The sequence below is a fragment of the Scleropages formosus genome, chromosome 7 (genome assembly GCF_900964775.1).
Source record: "Scleropages formosus chromosome 7, fSclFor1.1, whole genome shotgun sequence".
NCBI classification, from domain to species: Eukaryota; Metazoa; Chordata; class Actinopteri; order Osteoglossiformes; family Osteoglossidae; genus Scleropages; species Scleropages formosus.
Genome location: NC_041812.1, coordinates 26,892,943 through 26,917,534, shown reverse-complemented (window position 1 = coordinate 26,917,534; position 24,592 = coordinate 26,892,943). Strand labels below are relative to the sequence as shown.

The window sequence follows — 24,592 nt, the reverse complement described above, 5'->3', positions numbered from 1 at the left end:
GGGCCACGCAAATAAATTCGGATACTCTGTGTGTGAAAATAAATCTGGCGCTCTGTCCACGTGCTTTCTGCACTGAAAGTAATGCGAGGGGAGTTTTCAGTAGTCAGTGATGCTGTATGAGCAAAAAAAATAATAAGGAGTTTTATAATACCTTCGTAAGGACAGGAAGAGCGGCGAAGCAGTTGCATTGGAGACTCGCTCCCAGCCTGTGGAGCATCCCAGTTCTCGCAGATCTCGCGGGATCTGCGCGCCGCAATCCCACGGAGCGGAGGCTCCTCCGGCTTCACTCGCTTTCCCACGTCGGCATCTCGGAGGAGGCAGCGCGCACCCACCGCTCACCCAACACCGAGTCGGTGTCACACGGGCTCCGGGGCGCCCGGTCCCGAGCACTGCAGCCCGCTGCTGGTCCGAGTGTCCGCCTCACGGTCTTCCTCCCGAGTCCTGGCGCTCCTCCGCTCCGCGTCTCCTTCTTCATCTTCATCTACTCTCCTCCTTGGCGATGCCTGCGCTGGTGCAGCGGGCGCTCATGCTGATGCTGGTGGTGCTGATGCTGATACTGACCCTGAAGTCAGTGTCACCTCAGAGCGGTAAGGGACGCAAGTTGCGGTTCGTTTCACTGTTCAGTCTTGAGTAGGATCATCATCCTAAGGATGATGACCGCTGATGACCGCTGATGACTGCTAGGGCCCCGTGCGCCGTGGTGCCGGGTTCGAGATGTCCTTGATGCTGAGGACCATGATGGTCATTCATCTTGACAGACATTTGTTTGTGCCAGAGGTCACAGTCTGAGCGCACATGTTGGTTGTTTTTGTGTGTGTGTGTGTGTGTGTGTGTGTGTGTGTGTGTGTGCGCGCGTGCAAATGTGCACCGACCAAAAAGCAAAAAAAGGAGCTTTCAAATATATACATACCTATATATTTATATATAATATTAAAACGATACAATGCAATTAAACGACTGAACAGATCCATGTTATATTGTCACCGCTTTTCATGCACTGTATGTTACTAACTGTGCTTATTTTGTAGTATTTTTTTCCAAGTTTCTGATAACATGGCCATACCTTCACAAGGTGTATGTTTGGTATTTGTGACCTTTTCTTTTCCGTTGTGTCAGCAGTAGGCAGCTCGGAGGTGGTATTTCGAAAACAGATGTAAAGTCAAACGTGGAATCTATGGATCTGGTACGAGACTCGCTTTGTTTGTGCATTTTTTTTTTTTAAGTTTTTGGCTCCCACAATATACACAGATTTACTCTCGGTGGAGGTGTGCTACACATTTTTACTTGTGTGGAAATTTCTGAAATCGGAAACCTGGAGACAGCGCAGCAGTGCCGTGTCAGTGAGGACTGCGTGTTATTTTGCACCTCCTGCCACTGCATTTGAGTGTTTGACATTTGGCAGCTTTACCCCTTTACTTCACTCAGCAGATCCTTGATTTTGGCACATTTCATTTTAAAGCAAAGGCTAGCACTTTCTGACAAATGTGCTTATATGCTCACTTTTTGTGAAACCTGCTGCACTTCTACCTGACTATTCGAAAGATGTAGCGCTGAACTGGGTGGGTCACTTGTGCCCTTTGGCCAGGTCACCAGTGACCAAGGAGTGACCATGAGGCTCCCACCAAAGACATAATAAAAATTTAATGGCTTGATTTATGGTGCTGATCTTTTCTAGGGTATTACATCACTGGTTTACAACTCCTCCAGGATGCATAATTCATGGTGCTGCAAATTGCAGCCCCCTCCCCCTTTCTCCTTTCTGAATTTTATCCTTTGCTAGGACCACAGACCTCTCCCTTGCCTCCGCCCTGCTATGGCTCTCTGCCTCTCCCTGCATTCCAACTCTTGTGTGAAACACTGTAATGATACAGGTGAAGATTCCAGTTTCTTTTAGAGGTGTAAAAAGTGGTTGAGAATATTGTCTCTGTATTATTATAAGATGTGCTGAAAATGAACACCTGCCAAATATCTAGACAGTAGTAATACTGGTATATTACTCTGATGCTAAAGTATGTGTATGTTAAAGGATGTGGCATAATGGCACAAATGTATTCTGTAACAAAGCAATGGCATACAGTGCAATATATTTGATCACTGTGATTTTTAAAAAAAAATGTTTTTTGCTTTGACTGAATACTCATCATGTGAATGCAGGATGGTGGATTCCTCGCTGAAGGACCACCATGTGGTTCATTCCGTGCAGACATCAGTGACACGTGTGGCACGAGAACACCAATACAGAGAGATTCCGAATGCACTGTGGCTCTTGGTGTGGTTTGATTATAAACAAATGAGTGCAGTGGGTACCATGAGAGGAGAACCATCAGGTGATTGAAGAAGGAAATGTGAACGTAGCCATTTCAGAGACAGAAGGGCTGATTCAGCAATGGATACCTGCCTCACTGTAAATAGGCTCGCTTCGCTCCGCAGCCTGCCTCTATTTATAGCATCGGGGAGGCTGGGCATGGAATTGTGTCTTCAGTGTCCTTTTGTGAAAGAGGATCCATTAACTCCTAATGGAGCACGCTGCTCTAAGAAGCACTGTGAATTTCAGTGAATCAGCCCATTCGGCCGTGGCTGGTGTTCATGTGTGCTGAGGGAGGACTCTTTCGATGTATCAAAGGTTGTAGTGGCCACCCTTGAGCAGTGTACTACCCTGTAAAAGGGCCTTCCTGCTCTCTTATGCCAGTGACTCTCTGACGTGGCTTTCTGCAACGACCGATAGACCGCAGGAGTAAGCTCTGTGCCACAGACTTCCATCACGACCCATATTTCTATTTATATTTATCTGTGCTGGTGAGAGCTACTGCCTTTGGATCCAAAGGTTGCAGGTTCGATCCCCACCTCTTACTACATAGGAATTGTATGTTGCTGTGGAGGAAAGTGTCTTCCAGTCTGCCGTTCAGCAAATGCTTTTTATCCAAGGCAGTTTACAATCATTATTAATGAGTATTTAGCTGATACTTTTATTCAAGGTGTCTTGCACTGCCGGAGACAGTTGAGTAAACATCTTACAGTGATTCACCAATTTACAGAGCAGAGCAATGTAACACACACACACACACACACACACACACACACACACACACACACACACATACACACACTATGGGGAATTTTAGATTAGAAATACTCAGTGTTTGTCGTTACACGTACTTCAGAGTTTAATCTTCAGAAGCTTCACATACTCTGGGGTTTTTGATGGAAATCATAACTGTAGCAGATTAGTTTGTTCATAAAATCATCCCAGCCCGCCGACAGCACATCGGTTACCGGAACGGTACTCGACGAGTTCACAGTAAACGCTTCTGCCGGATACCTGTGGTGAAGCAGCCTGAAAAAGGGCTTTTTTGACAGCCTGCAGAGGTGGATCTGTCTGCTTCTTGCGACTCCGGAGTGTGCGTGTGGCAGCTTTGTATGTGCTGAGCCTGCCGGCTTGATTTTGCTTCTAACGCGGGGTCTAACGCAGTTTTTTACACGGTGGCATTTGGAGTAGAAGAAGGAGACTGGGTAGCGGTGTCAGGAGGAGGAACGTGCCAGTTGAGTCAGCCTCAACTCATAGCAACCACTCATGTGGTTGGCAAGGCAAGGGAGGAACAACCATAGTCTGTCTTTGACTTTCTTCTCTTCTCCATACAGACACACACTAGCAATTCGCCTGTCCTCGCTCCTCAAAGGGTTAACCAGGAAAGATGTTTGGAAGCCGTCGGGGATTAGTGCATCTGAACTGAGGCTGGGCAACCATAGTTTAGTCTCGTGAATAAAGGTGCTGTTTCTTTCTCCCTATGATGCCCTGTGTTCTGTGACACTGCAGAGGAACCTGCTGGTCCTCCAGATGTGGTTTAACTGCTTTGAAGAGTAAATTTGCTGGGTGTTGGACTCGGTGACAGTGAGAAATGCGGTGTGTTTCACTTGGCATCACTCCTCCAAGATAATCGCAGCCAGCGTTAAATCCACATATAAACTGTAGACCCAGACACTGTTCTCGTTGACTAGCTACCAATAAAACGACATTTTAACCAGAGAATAACCGAATGACGTTCCACTCTTCCTCTCCCGCAAAGCCCAGGATTAGAGTCAAGCAGGGCTGTTGCTGTGCAAAATGACCGAAAGGTTGCAGAAGAGGGGCGTCGGTTTTCCCCAAGGTGCTCTTGGTGCGAGAGAACATTGCTTTCAGATGCAAAGCAGCTCGCCACATCTTATGACCTTCACAGAAAGACAGCCTTTCTTCGCCTCCCTGGCGGACACACGCTGCGAGCACACACTCGCACACACGCTCTCTTGAGAGCCAGACTGGATCGATCGCACCTGCCGGTGTTCGGTGGGTGTGTGAAGTGCACTGGTGGGTCCCAGACAGATGACTGAACTGGCGTACAATAGGAAAATATACTCGGTGGGGGTTTTAGCAGAGAAAGGCTTGATTTGCATCCAAGAGCTGCGAGATACGTGTAAAGTAGCATCATGTATAACCAGGCTCAAAGTACGCTACACCCGTACGCCCACCCCCCCGCGCTCCTGAGAAAGAGCAGTGCGTCGGTGCAAGCGGTACACTCTCAATCTCATGGTGATTATGCACTCCTCTACCATCAGGCTCCGCGCCTCGATCTGAGATGGAACGGCATCTGCCGCGCAGTCCCACTGGATGGCTTTACAAAAACAGTGCTGTTTTTTTCAGGCAAACTGGTGATTTGGTGAGATTTAAACGAATCCTATGAATCGTATACAGAGATGGACAGACGCTGGAAACTATTTCTCTGTAGTTGGAGGATAGATGATGTTACAAGTTGCAGACACTAGTTATTGCATGGTTTGGATTTTTAAACCAGGATGACTTCCATGAAGCCCTGGCAGGTGTTGCGTTCTGTCGTTCAGAGCTGTGTCCGAACTCACGCCGTCCTTTAAGACGAAGACAAGGCTCTTCATTCACCATGTTGGTTCATTCTGTCAACAGAGATGTTCCTGTCATTAGAATCCATGTGATAAGGTGCTTATAGTTATGGTTTTTGAGTGAATCTGTGAAAGTTTCATCAAGCCCCACTCTTTTCACGAGGGCACACAGTTAAGCAGCGGTAAATCAGAAAAGCGGGAGCGTTAAGATGAGTATTCCATTTTGATGCTGACGAGTTCGAATGTGGGCGTACATTGCTGATTTCTACCTCCACCCAGTAGGAGAAATGGAGCTCAGCTGGAATTTTATGTTTGTAAAGGGCCTGGATGAAATTCATTATGGTGAAATACTGCTTCTCTGTCGGATTCATGGAGAGAAAGTGATATTAGACAGGATATAAGGCTATGAAATGCGTAATGTGTGGTGAGCTGTTTGCTGGTCAGATCGCTTCCAAGTGGTCCAGGACAGGTGTGTGATGGTTCCTCCAGAGTTTACAGCGTGGTGATGTGCCTGTGACACATGACAATGAATGACGCACACACGTGGTTCACATAGGTGCTTACAGCTTCATGTAAGTCGTGGGAATGTCATGTGAGAAACGCATCTTACAGAACAGCTACAAAGGTGTTGCTGGGTTTCTGTGTTCCAACCAGGTGAGCTTCTTCCTCCCTCTCCTGGGTTACTCACTGGGCTTTGCCATTTGTTGGTTTTCTACCATTAACCCATACAACTCCTTGTTTTCCTGGTGCAAAGTAAACTCACTGTGTACTGAACCCATATCTTGGCAGGTCATTAATTTTTTTTTTTTTTTTCTTGGACAACGTTGTGCGAGACAGTTCAGGACACAGTCACCTGCTATTTATTTTGTTGCATTGAAAAAAGAAGCCAAAAAATATTTCTTGTAATCTTAATACTGCGGATGCACTGGGATGCAGGTGTGATAGGTAACAATTCACTGGGTCTCTTCCAGACTGCAGAGGTACCTGTACGGTTACCGTAGTGTGTGTGCTTCTATGGCAACAGCCCCTCCGTACTCGGCATGTGCCCACACTGCCCCGGGGGACCCGCTGTGCCGCAGCCTCCATAAATCTCCTCTCAGCCACAATAAAGGACCTCGGCAGCAGAGCGCTTTGAATTCACCGCCTGCTCGAACCATGGCGCAGTGCGTTGCATCTGCTTTTTGTCGCTTTGTGGTGTCTAACAGTGCCGGGTTACAAAAATCATGCTGAATATTTCCGTGTCTCACAATCCCGGGGACTTTAAAAGTGTTGTTCTGCACTGCGTTTGCTGGAAACATTGACAGGTTCTGGTGGCCTTGTTCTCCTCATGGCCAGGTGGGACGTGTCTCCTGTCCTGCGTGAGGACCCACATGTTCTAAGCATTGCCAGCAGCTGCACTTCACGGACACCGTGTCCGCTGCTGTAGCAAATACTGCTCCCTTCCCTCCCGATGCCAGTGGCCTCAACTGCGTTGTGCTTTGAGGGGCGATTGGCTGCGTTGGCAGGGCGATGATGTCATATGAGGCGTGGCATTGACGATGGAAAGCTCCGCGGACGGACATGCTACGCCGAATGTGAACCGGCGACGCTCCGGAGGTGTTCCAGATTAAAAAAGCACCTGGCTGCTGCGCTGTTGCTATTTTTAGCAGCCAACTCCTCTCTGACAGTGCATTGGCTCAGATAAGCAGAGGAAAGGAAAGGTTACCTGTGAAAGAGCACAAGTGTAGGCCGTACACGTCTTGTTTGTTTGTTTGTTTGTTTCAAAAGCGATTTTTCTTACAGAATTTTTGTACCTGGAGTGGGTTCAAATTATTTGACTGCTCAACTATAATGTGTGACTTTTTTTTTTTTTTTACACATAATAATAATGATGAGCAATCCAGTCGGAGATCCTCATGTAATTGATATGTGAGCAATGAAGGCAAACAGTTAACCGGTTCAAAATGCAAATGAAACTGGTGTAGCCATCGCTTTGCTGGTGGTATCATCAAGACAGATGTACCTCAAAACAGCTGGAGAGGTTTTCCAGAATGAAGGTTGATGGGCGCTAAGCATTCTGGGTCTTGCTCTTTGAGCCATTACAAACACAGTTGATGGGGGGGAGAACACAGTGAGCGCATAACCTTGTCTCTATGGCGTAGAGCGAGCAGGTGATTTGCTGCTGCTTTTACCTGTGTGCGGTGAAAAAACGTGTAACGCCTTTGAATATGTGGTTAAGGTCCATTGACATGTGACACATCCAAGCACTCTCCAGTCTCTATTTTTTCCATGTTTCTTTTATTCTCTTGGTTTTCCATGCACACGTGATTTGCACCCTACTTTTCTTTCTTACCCTTTATAATTTACCCAACATTTTCCCGCCTCTCCATCTTCTCCGCCCCAACCCTGACCTCCATCCTCCCCCCAACCCCCGACACACTCTTCCTCTCCAGCTGGGTTTGTGAAGTCGCCTCTGTCAGAGACAAAGCTCACGGGGGACACCTTTGAGCTGTACTGCGACGTGGTCGGCAGCCCCACCCCCGAGATCCAGTGGTGGTACGCCGAGGTCAACCGCGCCGACTCCTTCAAGCAGCTGTGGGACAGCGCACGGAAGCGCCGCGTGTCCATCGACACGGCCTACGGCACCAATGGCGTGAGCGTGCTGGCTGTCACGCGCCTCACGCAGGAGGACTCGGGAACCTACGAGTGCCGGGCGAGCAACGACCCTCGGCGCAACGACATGCGCCAGAACCCTGCCCTCACCTGGATCCGAGCGCAGGCCACCGTGACCGTGCTGCCCAGTGAGTCCCGTCCCCTGCGCTCTGTGTCCTCTAGTGCCTTTATGGTGACAGACTAACCAACCCCTGCCCCCACACCCACCCCCCATCAGGCTGTCAGTCAGTCAGTCTTGTTTCCTAGCTCCACCGCAGCTCTCTCTGCCAAACCACACACAGCAAAATCAATAAAACAAACATTACTTAAGTTCGCGCTCTCTTTTCACATGTGTTTCTCTCCATTTTTTAAGGAAAAAGATATGTGGAAGTAATGAAGGGGATTACTCTCCCTTATGCCGCACTCCCTCAACGTTGCCCATCTCTTTCGATTGTGACAATCCTGTGTATTTAGTATGTAGTCCCTTGTTCGTGCTCAGCGGGAGGTGCCTGGACCTCTTCTCAGCCTCTGACCCCCTTGTTGTGGTTGACCACAAACCCAGAAACCCACTTCTCCCGGCATCCGCTGACACCCTCCCTCCCTCCTTCCTGCCCTTCCCTGCCCGCCGCATCCCGTGGCTTCCCCACCCCACGGTCCCGCCCGTGACCCTTGTGATTCATGCTCAACTTCTAACATTCCCTTTGTTTCCTTCTTTCCAGAGGCCTCTTTCAGTGCATTTTCAGTGCTTCATTCTGGTCTTGTCTGTCATTTGTTTCTCGTCTCGGTCATTTTTTATTTAGTCCAAAGTCAGCGTGCTCTGCCCCATGTGCAGTTTCCAGCCTCCGTGGTGTTTTCGGGTTGTGCTTGACTGTGTTTTTTTGTGCCTTATGAACTGGGGAGGGGACTGCCTGGAAATGAGAAGAAGACACAAGGGGGGAACAAAAAAATTCCCTAGCATAAAATGTTGCTGTGCCTACCCAGGACGTCAGAGAAGCAGTACGCTTCTCTTTTTGCTAGTGCATCTCTGAGACGCTGCTGAGATTTTTCTGGAGAATTGAAAAACCCAGAGATGCTCTGGTTTGCGATCTTTGTTTTAATCTGGAACAAGCTATTTTGACACCCCCAGTATTTGCCTTTGAACAACCTTGTGCCTTCTTTGCATTGCATATTAATATGTGGATCAGTAATGACATTATATCTCATGGACCACAAATGGTTAAACAAGCGTGACTAACTGGGTCCTGTGCACGAATGTATGCTCAAGTGACATGTCTTATTTTTGGAATGCCCTTACTTTCCTGTAATACCATCAATCGAGTCACAGTGCAGTTGCACGTTGAAGCCAATAAACTATTTGCTGCACTTGGCTCTTGTGTTCTAGTGGTTCAGGTATATCATGTAAGTCCTTGTCTGCCAAATAAACAAATAAAGACATAAATAACGTTAAGCCTAATTTATTCGTTGCACCATTTTTAAATTTTCACACTGTGAAATTGTGGACATGGAGTCATTCATCACCGCTCTTGGCATAGTGGCTAACACGGGGCAAAAAAACAGCGTGCTCTAAAATGTGAGATGATTTAACAAACAGATCTGGAAAAATAGCCATTTTAAGGTTCATCATCTTTTCATTACACACTAATAAATGAATGGAAAAATAAAAAGTTCAGACTTAATCAAGTGTGTGCGGCGATTCTTTCTCCTCATACTTTAAGCCCAATATTCTGTCATTACTGAATAAATGTTCCTTTATTATATACATGTAATAAAGCTATGACATGTATATAACAGGCTATACATGCTGTGACGGTTGTGTAGGGGACAGTGTATAGTTTGTCAGTGTGGTAAATGCCGCCTTGTGAGTTGGTGGGCTGTCTTGTGTTAGTTGTGTAGCTGTTGATGTGTTGAGTTGTGACTGATCTCAGACCTCATGTGTGAAATCTGTACACTTTGCGAACACCAGTGCTCTGTATGCCACATGCAGGAGGTTGGAAGCATCCCAAGATTCAACTATACTTAAGTGGGTTTCCATAGAAAAAATTATCATTTGGCTTAAAATATGACACATGGCACAATGTGGGTGTTACCAGATGTAATGATTCCGCTGTGATCGGTGATGTCACTGTGGTGTGGACTGCGGTATGGTTTTTCTGTACCCCATGTGTACCTCTCCTTCATGCAGGTGTCCTTCAGATACCCGTCCAAGAAGAGGCCGTGACTCATTGTGTCTCGTCGTCTCATGCTGCCTGTGTACTTTAGCAGAGACCCTGATCTGAACTTACACACTTTACAACCTAGCTCAGCCACCTTGCACAGCTGGGTACCCGCATTAAAACCATTAATGTTGTAAGGTATAGTGACAGTGATGGGAACGTGCCAAAACAGTGTCCAGTTACATAACTACATTGCCAATCTGTCAAAGAGCTGCAGGCCATTTATAAGTGTGTGGTCACCAGTGAGTCACCACCAGCGCCTAGTTGGGTGGATGGATGTGTGTGCGAGTGTTTGTATGTGTGGATATTCCCATTGAACAAAGTCCATCCATCTATCCATTTTCTTGCCCACTTGTCCTTCTAGGGTCACGGTGGCAATAGGGAGAGCAAAGAAGCCCAGACGTCTCTGTCCCTCGCAACTTCCTCCAGCTCAACTCGGGGGATCCCCAGCCACTCCCAGGCCAACTGAAAGATATAATCTCTCCAGCAGGTCCTGGGCCAACCTCGGGGTCTCATCCCTGTTGGCCGTGCCTGGTATACCTCCAAAGGGAGGTGCCCAGGGAGCATCCTTACCAGATGCCAAACCACCTCAGCTGGCTCCGCTTAACGTGGAGGATTAGCGGCTCGATTCTGAGTTCCTCCCGGATGGTCAAACTCCTCACCCTGTCATGGAGAGTGAGTCCCACCACTCTGCAGAGAAAACTCATTTCAGCCGCTTGTATTCGTGATCTTATTCTTTCAGTCATTACCCAGAGTTCATGACCATAGGTGAGGATAGGGACGTAGACTGACCGGTAAATCGAGAGCTTTGCCCCCTTCACCACTACAGACCAGTACAGCGACTGCATTACTGCTGTTGCTGCTCCCAGTCTGCAGCCGATCTCACGCTCCCTTCTGCCCTCACTTGTGAATAAGACCCCAAAATACTTAATTTGCCCCAGGTGGAGGAGTTTTTCTCCCCTTACCTGATGGGGGCTTGCAGTCCTTTTCCGTGAGAGAACCATGGACTCGGACTTGAGGGGCTATTCCACATTTTAACCGCTTCACACTCGAACAGGAGTGGAGACAAGGCGCAACCTTGGCAGAGTCCAACATCCACATTGAGTGGGCTTGACTTAATGCCGAGTATGAGAACACAGCTCTCACTCCGTGTGTTCAGCGACTGAATGGCCCACAGTAGTACCACAGAATTTCTCGGGGAACACAGTCATAAGCCTTCTCCAAGTGCACAAAACACATGTAGACTGGATTAGCGAACTCCCACGCACCCTCAATTATCTGTGAGAGGGTAAAAAGCTGGTCCAGTGTTCCACGGCCTGGAGGGAATCCGCATTGGTCCTCTTCAAACTGAGGTTCAACTATCGGCCGGAGCCTCCTTTCCAGCACCCTGGCATAGACTTCCCCAGGGAGGCTGAGAAGTGCGATACCCCGATAGTTGGCACACGCTCTCCAAGCCCCTTTCTTAAAGATAGAGACCACCACCCCAGTTTGCCAATCCAAAGGCACTGTCCCTGAGGTCCATGCAACATTGCAGAGATGTCAGCCATGACAGCCCCACAGCATCCAGGGCCTTAAGCAGTTCCAGGCGAATCTCATCCACCCCCGGTGCTTTGCCATTGTGGAGCTTTCCAACTACCTTAGTGACTCTTACCAGGGAAACTGACTCCGATACCCCAGAAGCCTCTGGTCCTGACTCTGGTAAGGTAAGCATATCTCTTTGGTTTAGGAGTTCCTCAAAGTGCTCCTTCCACCTCCCAACAATGTACTCATTTGAGGTCAGAATTTCTCCACCTTTGCTGAACACAGCTTGAGCAAATCTCCTCTGACCCCTGCTGAGCCACTGGATGGTTTTCCAGAATCTCTTTGAAGCCGACCGAAATTCATTTTCCAAGGCCTCTCCAAACTCCTCCCAGGCTCTGGATTTTGCTTCTGCATCCGCAGCCACTGCTGCCTTTTTTGCCTGTCGGGACCTATCTGCTGAGTCAGGAGTCCCCAGAGCCAACCAGGCCCTAAAGGCCCCCTTCTTCATCTTGACGGCTTCCCTCACCACTGGTGTCCACCAGCGGATTCTTGGGTTGCCGCTGTGACTGGCAACGACGAGCTTTTGGCCACAGCTGTGCCTGCTGCTTCCACAGTGGAGGTTTTGAACAGAGTCCATTCAGACTCCATGATCCCTACCTCCTCCAGGACATGGGAGAAGTACTCACGGTGGTGGGAGTTAAAATCATTCTGGACAGGGTGCTCTGACAGTCGTTCCCAGCACACCCTCACTATGCGCTTGGGTCTACCGGGTCTGTCAGTTTTCACTGTTGTCTGATCCAGCTCCCCACCAGATGGTGATCAGTTGACAGCTCAGCACCTCTCTTCACGCAAGTGTCCAGAACATGTGGTCTCAAGTCAGATGAAACAACTAAAAAGTCAATCATTGACCTTTGGCCCAAGGAGCTCTGGTACCAAGTACACTTATGAGCATCCTTATGTTCGAACATGGTGTTTGTTATGGACAAACCATGGCTAGCGCAGAAGTCCAATAACATTTCACCATTTGAGTTTAGATTGGGCAAGCCGTTCTTCCCAATCAACCCACTCCAGGTTTCTCAGTCACTGCCAGTATTGAAGTCCCCAAGCAAGACTATGGAGTCTGTAGGTGGGGCCCTGTTCAGAACCCCACCCACTCTCTCCAAGAAGGTCAAATACACTGAACTGCTGTTTGGTGCATAAGGACACACAGAGTTTTCCTCTCTGCGACCTTAAGTCGCATTGAGGCAACCTTCTTGTCCACCGGGACAAACTCCAACTGTATGGCAGCAAGCAGGGGCCTTATGAGTATACCCACACCTGCCTGGTGCCTCTCACCCTGTGCAACTCCTGAGTAGGAGAGAGACTTTGGTTCCAGAGCCAACACTGAGTGGAGGTGAGCCCAACTATATCTAGCTGGTATCTCTCAACCTCCTACACCAGTTCTGGCTCCATCCCCCTCCAGTGAGGTTATATTCCACATGCCAAGAGCCAGTTTCTGCCATGAGGGGCCATGATGCCACATGCCGCCCTGCCGGAAAGGCATTGCACCCGACCCCCATGTTGAACCTTGCGGATGGTGGGCCGACATGCCCCCCCGGCCAGGTTACGTGGGCTGTCCAGCCACCAGGCGCTCGCCTAGGAACGCTATCCTCAGACCTGGCTCCAAGGGTAGGTCCTGGTGACCATATTCCGAGCAGGGTAAATGTTGTCTTGTTCACATTTGCCATAGGGGTTTTTTGGATCGTGTTAGTCTGGATCTTCACTCCAGACCTGGTCGCCATGGGAGACCCTACCAGGAGCATACTGCTCCTGATGGTATAGCTCTGGAGATCCCTAGATCACGCAAGTCCTTCTGTCACGACAAGGCCCCAGTCCAAGAAGGGCCATTGAACAAAGTTTTTTATTTAAAAAACAAAAAAAACAGAAGGCTTTTTATTAACATATGCTTTTATACGTAACATATTAGCATGTTATGTATAAAAGCTTATTATCAATATTGAGATGATAAACAGTTTTGGTTTCATTGAGGTGGAACTAGGAATAATTTTTTTCATAGACCTGTGTCAACATAAGATTCAATAAACTAGTAATAGGAAAGGTAACGTGTGTTTGTGGTTTGAGTGGGAATTCCACTAGTGAAAATAGCCTTTGCTTTGGGCATATAATACTGCAGAACAAAGTGCTACAAATACTAATTATTGTCGAAGAGTGTGAGCACCACACATACACACACACATTTTCAGAACCGCTTGTCCCATACGGGGTCGCAGGGAACCAGAGCCTACCCGGTAACACACAGGGTGTAAGGCCGGAGGGGGACACACCCAGGACAGGACGCCAGTCCATCGCAAGGCACCCCCAGCGGGACTCGAACCCCAGACCCACCGAAGAGCAGGACTGTGGTCCAACCCACTGCACCACCGCACCCCCTTTTGTGTGAGCACCAGCTACGCTAAATCTAATCCCTCCCATCCTTGCACACCAACACACAAGCTGATCTGAGTTTACTGTCAGACTGATGTGTGTGTGTTCGCAGTCTGTCTTTCCCTAATCTGTGCACGCTGCTGCACGTGCATGCAATATTCTCCAAACTCTTGAAGAGTGCAAAACCACAAATGGTTTTACATAAATCTTTCTTGTTTTTGGTTTCTGGGACCTGTGATCTCGCGCAGGTCTGCGCCGCTTGTCGTGCTGTGGTTCTGTAAACCAATACAGTACATTACCATAATAACCACGGGGGCAGGCACCGTCGGCAGTTACTTCCCCATTAGTGTTGTATTATTAATGTCTGTTACCCTGTGATTTCACATAAGTGCTTATAGTCATTATACATGGAATGAGAGGCGTTAAAGAGGCATTTAACAGTAAATGAGAGTTGATGAAAGGCATACTCTAAATATCAGTTGTTTCATCACACCGCTAAATTGACTTTCTGTGCCGGATGCTCCCTTCTTTCACCGTTTTCCCGACGGCCTCGCCAGTCGAGCACATGAGCAGGCGGCGCTCTCCTGCATTGCGCCGTCAGACCGATGGTACTGCATACATGCGCGAGCAAATGCAGAGCACTGTCTTTGGGCAGGAAAACATATTCATGTCACAACAACATGACTCAAAAGGTAGGAGTAAAGGTGGGTGAACGTCCTGCCTGATCCACTTAACCATGTCAGCAGTGCAAATGAAGGCATCATGGCAATCTCTCACTTCTGAAGGAGGTAAATAGAGATATAGGAAAATAACTGATGATGTCTTTTAAAGGTGGAAAGGGTGTGTGTGTATGGGTTTCGTTTTTCAGCTTTTATTCCACAGATCTTTCCATCTGATTCCCTGGAAGCAATAGTTCTTTCACGTCATGTTTCTGTCATCCAACATTTAATGCTTTTAGATGAAGTGCCTTTTATGTGAGGGAAAACTTTTGTTTTGTGTTTATCAGGGAAAATGTGAACCCGTAATGTTTATTTCTATGTCTCTGTTGACTGCAGTGAACCCAGTGTTAAATGAATGTAAATCAGGGTTAACTCTGCAATTAACCGCCGAGAAAAGTGAGCGGGAGTTGAGACAGTAAAGGCATTACTGACAGATATGAATAAATGTGTGTGTGTGTTTCCTGAGTCCAAACACAAATCACATGCAGTAAACTTCTTAGGAGCTCAGATGTCTTCTGTCCCAGTGCAGCGCAATCTGTCCCTCCATTACCGCGTTATACCCTTGCTGGTGGCATTAATTCGGAGCAGACAAACTGAAGAGCTCGGAGGTTTTAGGCCCCAGTGAAGCAATGTTCAGAACTGTCAACCATAAAAGGATAAATGTTTCCGTTTTCCCCTCCCTTTAGAAAGTAAAGATTGAAAGTATTTTATTACAAATGAAATACAGTGGGAAAACTTCAAACACTAAAACTTCTCACTTTTATGTTTCCTGTCACTTTTACATGCACGATAAGTCCAAAAAAGAAACATAAAAAAGTCAGTAACACCACATGCCGTTTTCTGCCCACAGCAGAGCCTTAAACGTATTCGTTCGTTTAAAAAAAAAAAGTGTCAATATAATGATCTCTTGTCACACTTATACCTACAGTATATCCGATTTAACGGAAACATTTCATATTACGTGATCTTAAAGTTACAGTGAGCTACACATTACCCTGACATGGAAGAAAAACTGAAAAACTAGTCAGCATAAAAGTAGCTCAATACCATCTAATTTTTTTTTCCTTTGTGGGTGAATCTCTGGACCCAAAGGTTGCAGGTTCAATTTGCACCTCCGGCTGTAGTACCCTTGAGCAAGGTACTAACCCTGAATTGCTCCAGTAAAAGTTACCCAGCTGTATAAATGGGTAACTTATTGTAGGAAGTGTAACATTGTAAGTGTTTTTGGAGAAAGGCATTAGCTGAATAAATAAATGGAAATGTAAATGAATCTTTGCTGATATTCATTTGGTCAGCAGTGTGCAGTTCTATTTCAAACAACCATATTTTGTTTTTTTTCCACTTTTTATTGAAACAAGCAATCCAGTTGTTAGTAACCAGTACTTGTTATATTCCAGTAGATATGCACAAGTGAGAAAATGACACATGAGCACTTTGCATTGTATAGATTTGCACTGGGCACATTTGTCTTTGACGTTCTTCAGCTTTGCTGATTAATTCGACAAGGAGTATCAATATTAAAATTATTTCTACAGATATTTTTTATTACACAGTGTTTTCTTCTCTGCTTCTAGAATTAATGCAACTTTAGCCATTCATCGCACTAGTATTGTTCATTGTATTCTTAGGTATGAGGGGTGCGGTGGCGCAGTGGGTTAAACCACAGTCCTGCTCTCTGGTGGGTCTGGGGTTTGAATCCCGCTTGGGGTGCCTTGCGACGGACTGGTGTCCCGTCCTGGGTGTGTCCCCTCCCCCTCCGGCCTTCCGCCCTGCGTTACCGGGTAGGCTCTGGTTCCCCGTTACCCCGTATAGGACAAGCGGTTCTGAAAGTGTGTGTGTGTGTGTGTGTATATATATTCTTAGGTTATATAATTCTGGTCCAAATTGTATATGTTGTGTGTTTTCTGGAGTGGCGATGACACTCTCGAAGGGAATGGTGGTGGTGGTCCTTGAAGGAGAAGGTGACAGCATGTCCAACAGCAAGCCGTTCTCTCTTTTCAGAGCCAAAGATCAACTCATCGGATGATGTGGTGCTGCCCACGGACTCCCACGCTCAGCTCCAAATGCTGCAGTGCAACCTGACCAACGCCCACGACACACACCGCGAGAGCTACTGGACCAAGAATGGAGAGGAGATCCCTGGCACTCGTGGAAGCCAGAAGAACACAGAGTACAGGTGGGACACTTGGGTGATCCTGGTCTTTGAGTGTCTCCTTAAAATCCTCATGGTGCTTTAATTTCATTTTCAATTGTACGCGGCTTTTGAAGTAAATTTAGTCTCATTGATAAAAAACATCAGTTACAAAACAAACAAGCAAGTTATACCACACAGCCCACATACTGGGTAATGAGCTCTCATGATTTCAATCTTTTCAGCATCTGCATGGTACACTCATCTACCGAGAATTACAATGTCAAGAGGGTTTAACAGCACTGCTTGACCAGAGGCACTGCATGACACTGTCCTCCAGAGCCACTTGTTTAAATACAAAAGCCCAGTGAAGCACTACTGTAGAGCAATACCTGCTCTGAAAGTACGTTTGTACGTCTTGGGAAAACATTAAGTCATCAGAAAAACACTTAGGGGAAGGAAATGTTTTTCCTGATTGTTTGCAGAATCAACAAGCCCAGGTCTGATGATGCCGGAGAGTACATGTGTGTGTACACTTTCAACATGGCTCCCCCTGTCAATGCCACCATTGAAGTAAGAGGTACGATTCACATCCTTACCATGATACACCAATGCACCACGTTTTTTTCTGTTGACCGTAAGACTGTACCGAACAAGATGAAGCATCCCGATGGGGGTACCAAACTGACTGCAAGACAATGTATACTTTGGCAGTCAGCAGTAGCGCAGACAAACCTGATAAAGAACAATTAAAACATGTTAATTTTGTCTTTTCTCCTCAGCGTTTTATAAAGTCCTTCAGTAGTTGATTGGCCGCACCTGGTACTCATTGTCCCTTCAACACGCATTTCCCAGATAAAATATTTTAAAAATACATATGTATTGTTTGTTTCCTGCTGACCCCACTCTCTGTGTCTGTTTCCACTTTCTGCACCCGAGCTCTATGATAAGCCATACCCCTTCCCTCTTCCTCCCAGCACCCTGGTGCTCATCATCTTCTTCTTCTTCTGCTTATTACTGTCTCACTGTCAGTTGTGCTGCAGAGGCTTTTGGTGTTAGGATAAATTATGCCACATACTGTATGGTATGAAAACAATCCTGTTGGATTAAAGAACTGACCCTTGCTGTGTCCTTATACTGCTCATCCAGACAGGACCCCCAGCATTGTCTGTGCTCCTGGTCACACCCGTTAAATTGCTGTCAACCACACCCTTGTCTCTGCTGAAAATTCTGTGACACAAACACCAATCTGTTTTGACGGAAAATGGAAAATACATTTGACAGTTTGTAGTACCAGATGAAGTGCGATCAGTGGAAGTGGATGAAATATCACATGGGATATTATTCTACTTGAAGCAGATATGCGAAGGAGCATTTGCATTCGACTATACTGTTGTAACAAAGTTCTTCAGTTTGACCAGGCTAAGCAAGCCATGATCCTAAGGGAAAGCTGGTCACTTCCTGACTGGGAACACAAATGATTCGCTGTCCTCCCTCCAGTGCGTCACAGTGTGCACCAGTTATGTTGACAGGGGTGCAAACAGAAAGGGCCTTGGACAAGCTGGTAGATACCTTGGAGAGCTTTCGGGCGCACTTCTCCGACTGCTGTGCCTCACTGTTACGCCGCCGTCAATTGTCCTCTTACAGCTAGTGTGCAAAAGACCAAAGCATGCATCATTGGCTTACAAGTTGCCCACGGTGCCGTCGCGTGAGCCGTGGCCGTGAAAAGCGCTGCGAGTGTGAAACTGGGCACGTGGACTGTGCTAGTGGGCAGCAGGTGAGGGGCGGGAAGCCAGCTCTCACACACTCCCTTTTGGGACACCCCTCCCTTACACTCCTGCATCCGCACACCTGGGATCCAGTGTGCAACCCTCTTTCCCCTGCACTGCTGCACCGTGTCCTGGCACGCCCGCTGTCACACTCCTCGTCCCAGCAGCACCCTCCGCCCCCCTCACTGCCCCTCACCGAGGCACCAGATGGCGGCTTGTTTGATGGTTCGGGATTAAGCCGCCGAATCCGGTCCAAGCCCTCGCTAATGGCAGGACCTGACGGTCTGTGACGGTAATCTGCACCGAGTCGGAGTCGTTTGCAGCCTCAGGTTTGACTCAGTAATGCTTCCTAAGCAAACATCGTGTCACTGTTAACCAACAGTGGCTTCCCCCATCGTTTCTCCAAAAGGGATCTTGTGCATGTGATAGAATGCGCTTTCATCAAAGATGCTTGCCATCTGTTATTTGTGTCATTTCCTTTGGGAGATCCCGTGTTATTTCTTGTCATCTGTTATTTGTTTGTGTCATATCCTTTTAGAGGTCTGGTTTTATTAAATAATTCATTGAGCCTTATTTATGACAAATGCTAAAGACGCATCAGTTAACATTCCCTTTATATTTACTTTCTGGTAAATTTTTCTTGCTTGTTCAACATTACATCGTAATTTCTCTTTCGGCCACATGTTGTAAATATGGGTCATTTTTAACATTAAAAAAATATTCTTTATTTCTAAAAATAACAGTTGTATCAGTATGATTTATTATGTTTTTTGCTAACATTTATAAAAGAGCAATAATAATAAGGAGACGAAGAGGAAGGATAAGGAGAAGCACAAGTTGCAAAGTCCATCTGTTTGGGCAGTTTTTTAATTAGGGCTTTTGAAACGATGAACGAAATCCACCAAGTGTAATTAAAAAGAAAGCCGCTTTATTTTATGCGACAGGCATTCAACGTGACCTGTCCTCGCTCCGAAACACGCACGGATAAACACACGGATAAACACACGCACATTCGGACAAGCGCACGTGTATGCGCTCAAGCACGAGGAGCCCAAAAGGTTACGTGTCGGACCGGGGCGACTACCAGTCAGTGTGCTGAGGCCCGTTTTGGCCGACCCGTGATAGGTCAGGTGTGAAACGTGCCGAAGGAAATGCAGCAGAAAAGAAAACATGTCCGTTGCGCCCCGGCCGTGTGTGCGCCTGCTATAATTAGAGGAGGGTGATGTCACCGAGGCCTCCAGCCCTCCACGCATTCTGCAGAGGAGAGCAGCTCCCGGCCACGTCCTGATCCTACCTAATTACGTGGACGAAATTACCACGTTATTAGGCGGAATCAGGAAGCAGTGCCGCAGTTTTGTGGATTAGTAGGTGACCGCAGAAGTCGCGTTTGCTCCGGATCCAGGCGAGAAGGAATGCTTACGGCTCATTCGGCGTGTCAAGTGGTGGAAATTCAGATGTCTTCTCGACCACTTACTTGCTGAGCGCTTCTATAAATCCCCCACTTTCTCCACATGGTGTCTAATTTCAGACTCTGACACCAAATTAACACATTTCACCAGTAATTACAGTAGATTTATAGCATGAAACAGGCCCGTGCTTTACATTCTTTAATGACTTCAGATTCAAGCTTAATTATCGAAATGTAGAAGTAATTTAGCCACAAGTACCAGATGTGATTTATGTGAAATTAGCTGTTGAAGATTATATAACAATGTATTGCACACTGAGCCCAATAATACCCTGATGTACATATTTCAGGCCCAGCATTTTTTTTCCTACTTTAAATCAGGAAATTGCAGTTTTGCTCCCTGTGGCTATATAATTTCTAAGTAAAAACTTTAAAAATGTACATGTCATTCTGTTCAGTTTTCTTTTTTTTTTTTTTTTTTACATTTTCTTGCATATTTGCACTCATGGACAAGAGTATTTGTATGAAAAGATACTTTATTGTCGTTGTATGCAATACAATGACATTTTGTGCGGCAGCCCCCAGAACAACAGCAGCAGAAAGAACACTATAAATAAATAAATAAAAATTATATGAGCATCCTCATCTTGATGGGTTATGTGAATGTCCTCGGTTGTGTCCTTTCTATTTACATTCCTCTGCCATGTCTCTGGTTTCCAGCTGCTCCTGATATCACTGGTCACAAGCGGAGCGAGAACCAGAACGAGGGCCAGAGCGCTACGCTGTACTGCAAGTCCGTGGGCTACCCACACCCGACGTGGACCTGGCGGAAACTGGAGAGGGGAGTGTATGTGGTGCGTGACTCAGTTGTATACCCACTGTGGAAGTCGTGGGTGAAGAGAGTACTCCATCTGTATCGCTGCTCAGTAGACCCAGAGTAGATCAGTAACGCTGCCGTAGCTCCAGATCCAAAACACCGGTGTGGGCACAGTACCTTAGTGTGCACATTTAAAGCCTTATTCAATAACAAGTGGGGCAAAGGATCATGCGCCGCATGTTCCTGGAGAAATTTATTTTACGAGAAATCACACAGGCAGCTTTCATCGTAATGCATTAGAAGAAAAAAAGTGTTATCGGTAATGTTTGCAACAGCTCCTGTAGGCGCTAAAGGCTCTGTTCAGTGCTCTGTGAAAACACTGAGTGGTAATTCAGTTCACTTCATTTTGTTGTAGTGCCCTTCCCAGCAGGTTACCTCCGGAGCGCTTATAAATATACATCGTACAGCGATGGAGGAAGTGCTTTGTGTCTTCAGTCTCAGGGCTGTCAGCCAGTATTGGGGTTTATTTCTTTAGACACGTTTTCTAGTTACATTTACATTTATTCATTGAGCTGACACTGACTGACAATGTTAAGCTATATTCTACTGTTTACCCGATTATACAGCTGGGTATTTTTACTGGAGCAGTCAGGGTAAGTACCTTGTTCAAGGGTACTACAGCTGGAGGTGGGATTAAAACATGTGACATTTGGGTCTAAAGGCAGCAGTTCTTACCACTGCACCACCAGCTGCCCCCAAAACCTCTGAAACAATGAAGGCCGAAAGTTACAGCTACAGTTTATTGTTATAAATTACTAATAGTTTTCGACCACTTGTCAGAAGATTAGTAATGACACTGAAGTGAACTCCATGTGGAGTGTCATGTTGCGGCCTCTGTCTCCTCTATGCTATTTGTTATAAATAAGACTCGGAGACAGTGCTGATGATGGACCCAAGTGCTAAGTTTCAGTGACGGAAAGCAAGATCATTGTCGTGGGGCAAACCAGGTCAGTATGAGAAAAATCGAAAAATCGGGTTTAAGCCAGAATAGGGAAGCTTGGGATCTGGCAAGGTCGTGGTCTTAGGACAAGCAGGGTCGAAGCTGTGATTGGATGCTCAGGGTCCTATAATCCGTGGTCGTGGGTTGACTGGATCAAAGCCAGGCAGGAATTCTGCAGTAAACAGTAAAACCGTACGTATGTCTTGACATTAGATACAGCGTGTATCTCTGATGAGACTCCGCAGCTTCCCAGCAGTGGCGCTCCCCTATTTATACTTCATCTGGACTCTGTTCGGGTGTGCTTGTCTCACCTCTGGGAGGTGCTTGTGGTAGGTGTGACACTATGCTGTTGTGGCTTCTTTCCTGCAACTCAAAATTTAATTTCCTTGAGAACAAGGCAGGGTGGTGCGATGATGCAGCGAGTTTGGCTGGGTTCTGCTGTCTGGTGGATCTGGGGTTCAAGAGAACACAAGTTGGTTCATCTCCTGCTTCAACTTGATCACCAAATTCCTTGTTTAAAAAAACACAGATTTTCTCCAAAAATTCTGTTTACAATTATTAAATGCCCTTTTTTGTCTCAGTGCTGTTATTATTTGGCCCTGTAGGATATCGACAATTCCTCTGGACGTTTCTTCATCAACAGTAGAGACAACTACTCAGAGCTGAACATTGTGAACCTGGACATCAGCTCAGATCCGGGCCAGTACCAGTGCAATGCCACCAATGTCATCGGCATGGCATCAGAGTCTTCCATCCTACGGGTGCGCAGCCACCTGGCACCTCTCTGGCCCTTCCTGGGTGTTCTGGCTGAGATCATCGTGCTGGTCATCATCATTGTTGTGTATGAAAAGCGGAAGAGGCCCGAAGAGGAGCTTGAGGGTAAGTCCACCTCTCCCACACCCACTCCTCGGATCACCACGTCAACCCAAAGACTCCAGTTTTTCCGGGATAGGCTGTGGATCACCACGACCCTCCTTATTGAAATTGGAAGGATGGGATCATAACGCAGCATGGACACCACAATAAGCTTTTAACAGGGGTGTGTTATAAAATTCACCCTGCAACAGGTTCTGCTGCATATTTACTGTAGTATTTTCTATTGTTTTGACTTAAGTGATACTTTGTAAACAGTGCATCAAGAGTCAAGAAAGGGAATGGAGGGAAAACCTTTGGGATCCCTAATCTTCTGAGTGCCTTTAAACATGTGTGTCTTTTTAGTAATTACCTTCCAATGTAGTCAACCCCTGGGTTGGTCTCTTTTAGTGCAAACTTCTCCTAAAGACCTAAAATTTGGGAATTTTCTTCATCTGATTGTTTTTTAAGGGTTACTAAGACTTTTTCCCCCTTTTCCAAATTGCCTCATAACCCTTAAAATGGGCGGTAAGTGAAAATTTTTGCATGTCTCCAAAGTCTGTTACTCTATCAATTAATATCCCTTTCTTTTTTACAATCCATTCAGACCATGATATCAGCATTCACTTATTTACTGAATTTTCAGTGTTTACGTTCTCAATATGTGTTTGACATAAACGTTTCCCATTCTCATAATGGCTGAATTTGAATGAAAGCCGTTTCCTCAGTACCTTTCATTTTGCCCTTCTTTTGTTTGCTTTCCTCTTTTTGACTCTACTTCAGAGTTGACCTAATTTTTTTTTAATCTTCTCTTTCGTTTGACATGGTCTTGGAATTGTATTATGGGAGCTCTGAGTATGCTTGAATGTTACTGGCTTTGACTTCTTAGGCTGCAGTCTCTTTTGCTTTTACCTAGCAAGGGTTGAAGAAATGTGAAAATAAGTCTCGCCTAGCTTGAAAATCACAAAATCATGAAATCACACTCCTAAATGCAAGAGAGGCGATGTGATTTATGGACACACTTTGACACTGTGGGAATGGGAAGTCTGTACACGTGCAGAAGTGTACCATAGATGAACCATTCCATGCTTTCGGAGTAGAACGCAAGAAACACATCACCCCGATTTCCTGCTTTTCAGTGATTTATATTCATCAGTGATTTCCATTCTAATAGTCTGAAATGTGTCCTGCTTGTCACATGGCTTGCATGCCCTCAGCTGCTTAGACACAAGCCAGTCGCATAAGCAGCACGTGGAGCTCCATCCAGTTTGCCAAGGATTTCTGCTTGGCTGGAAGGGTGTGTTAACAGTCTATTATTTAGGCCTCGGTCTTTGCACTGGAATCTGAACCACGGATTCAAGACAGTGTATGCAGAATTTTTTAGAATTTGCATGGTATGTGTGAGATCCCAGGAACGTCCAGGAATTCCTGGGATTTTTTTTATTGCAGATTTTTTTATAAGCATGCAGAATGGGTACTCACCGACTGCAGGAAACACTCTTGTCTTACAGTACTTGGGCCTTAATCCTTCATAGAACTATTGTATTTCCAGGACTGTATGGCAACCCAGTATGCCCAGATCAATGGATGGTTTAGGATGGTTAGGACTGGGGCAGCTTCATCTGACTTTCTCCACCGGTCACCGCCGTCGCTTAGTTACATGGTCCTCTCTGCTGGGGTGTGGCGTGGTCAACTCAAGGGATTCAGAGGGTTTCTTCACTGACCCCTCTGGAAATGCCTGAGCCATTTTGTCAAAATACCCACGTGACAAGTCTTTACATGAGCTGTAATGACACGCCATGCCAAAAAAATCCAGGTGGTCACCCAACTTTGCTTTCCTTTTTTCCTCATTGTGCCCACTTTGCCTTGCCTGCTGCAGATGATGAACCAGCTGGACCAATGTAAGTAACGTTCAGTAGAATATGTTGTGTCTTATGGGTTTATAGCTGATAGGGAATAGCACACAAATGTTCAGGACCTAACAAAGCTGAACCAGAAAGAAAGTAGCCTTCATCTGCTGAATTTGCACGTTTCTCTTCCACTCATGGTGGTAATTCCTCGTGCTCTTTCACCACCAGGAAAACAAACTCCACCAACAACCACAAGGAGAAGAACCTCCGTCAGAGAAACACCAACTGAAGGCTTCACTGCACACTTCGACGAACGCACGTTCTTCCGGAACGAAGCCGTGTAGCCCCACCTCCACCCAGGCTAAAGCTC

At 46.4% G+C, this 24,592-nt stretch overlaps 1 protein-coding gene across 2 annotated transcripts; it reads left to right on the top strand.

Moving 5' to 3' along the window:
• On the top strand, positions 1–24,592 carry nptnb (neuroplastin b). Of its 2 annotated transcripts, none has more exons than XM_018738735.2 (8): positions 1–587; positions 7,320–7,667; positions 16,397–16,571; positions 17,012–17,106; positions 20,424–20,557; positions 22,126–22,399; positions 24,252–24,273; positions 24,451–24,592. In XM_018738735.2, exons 1-8 carry the CDS (start codon positions 500–502, stop codon positions 24,509–24,511), a joined length of 1,197 nt encoding a protein of 398 aa, XP_018594251.1. In that variant the 5' UTR covers positions 1–499; the 3' UTR covers positions 24,512–24,592. The 2 variants fall into 2 exon arrangements, with proteins under 2 accessions (XP_018594251.1, XP_018594252.1); XM_018738736.2 differs by having other exon boundaries at positions 4–587; positions 24,264–24,273.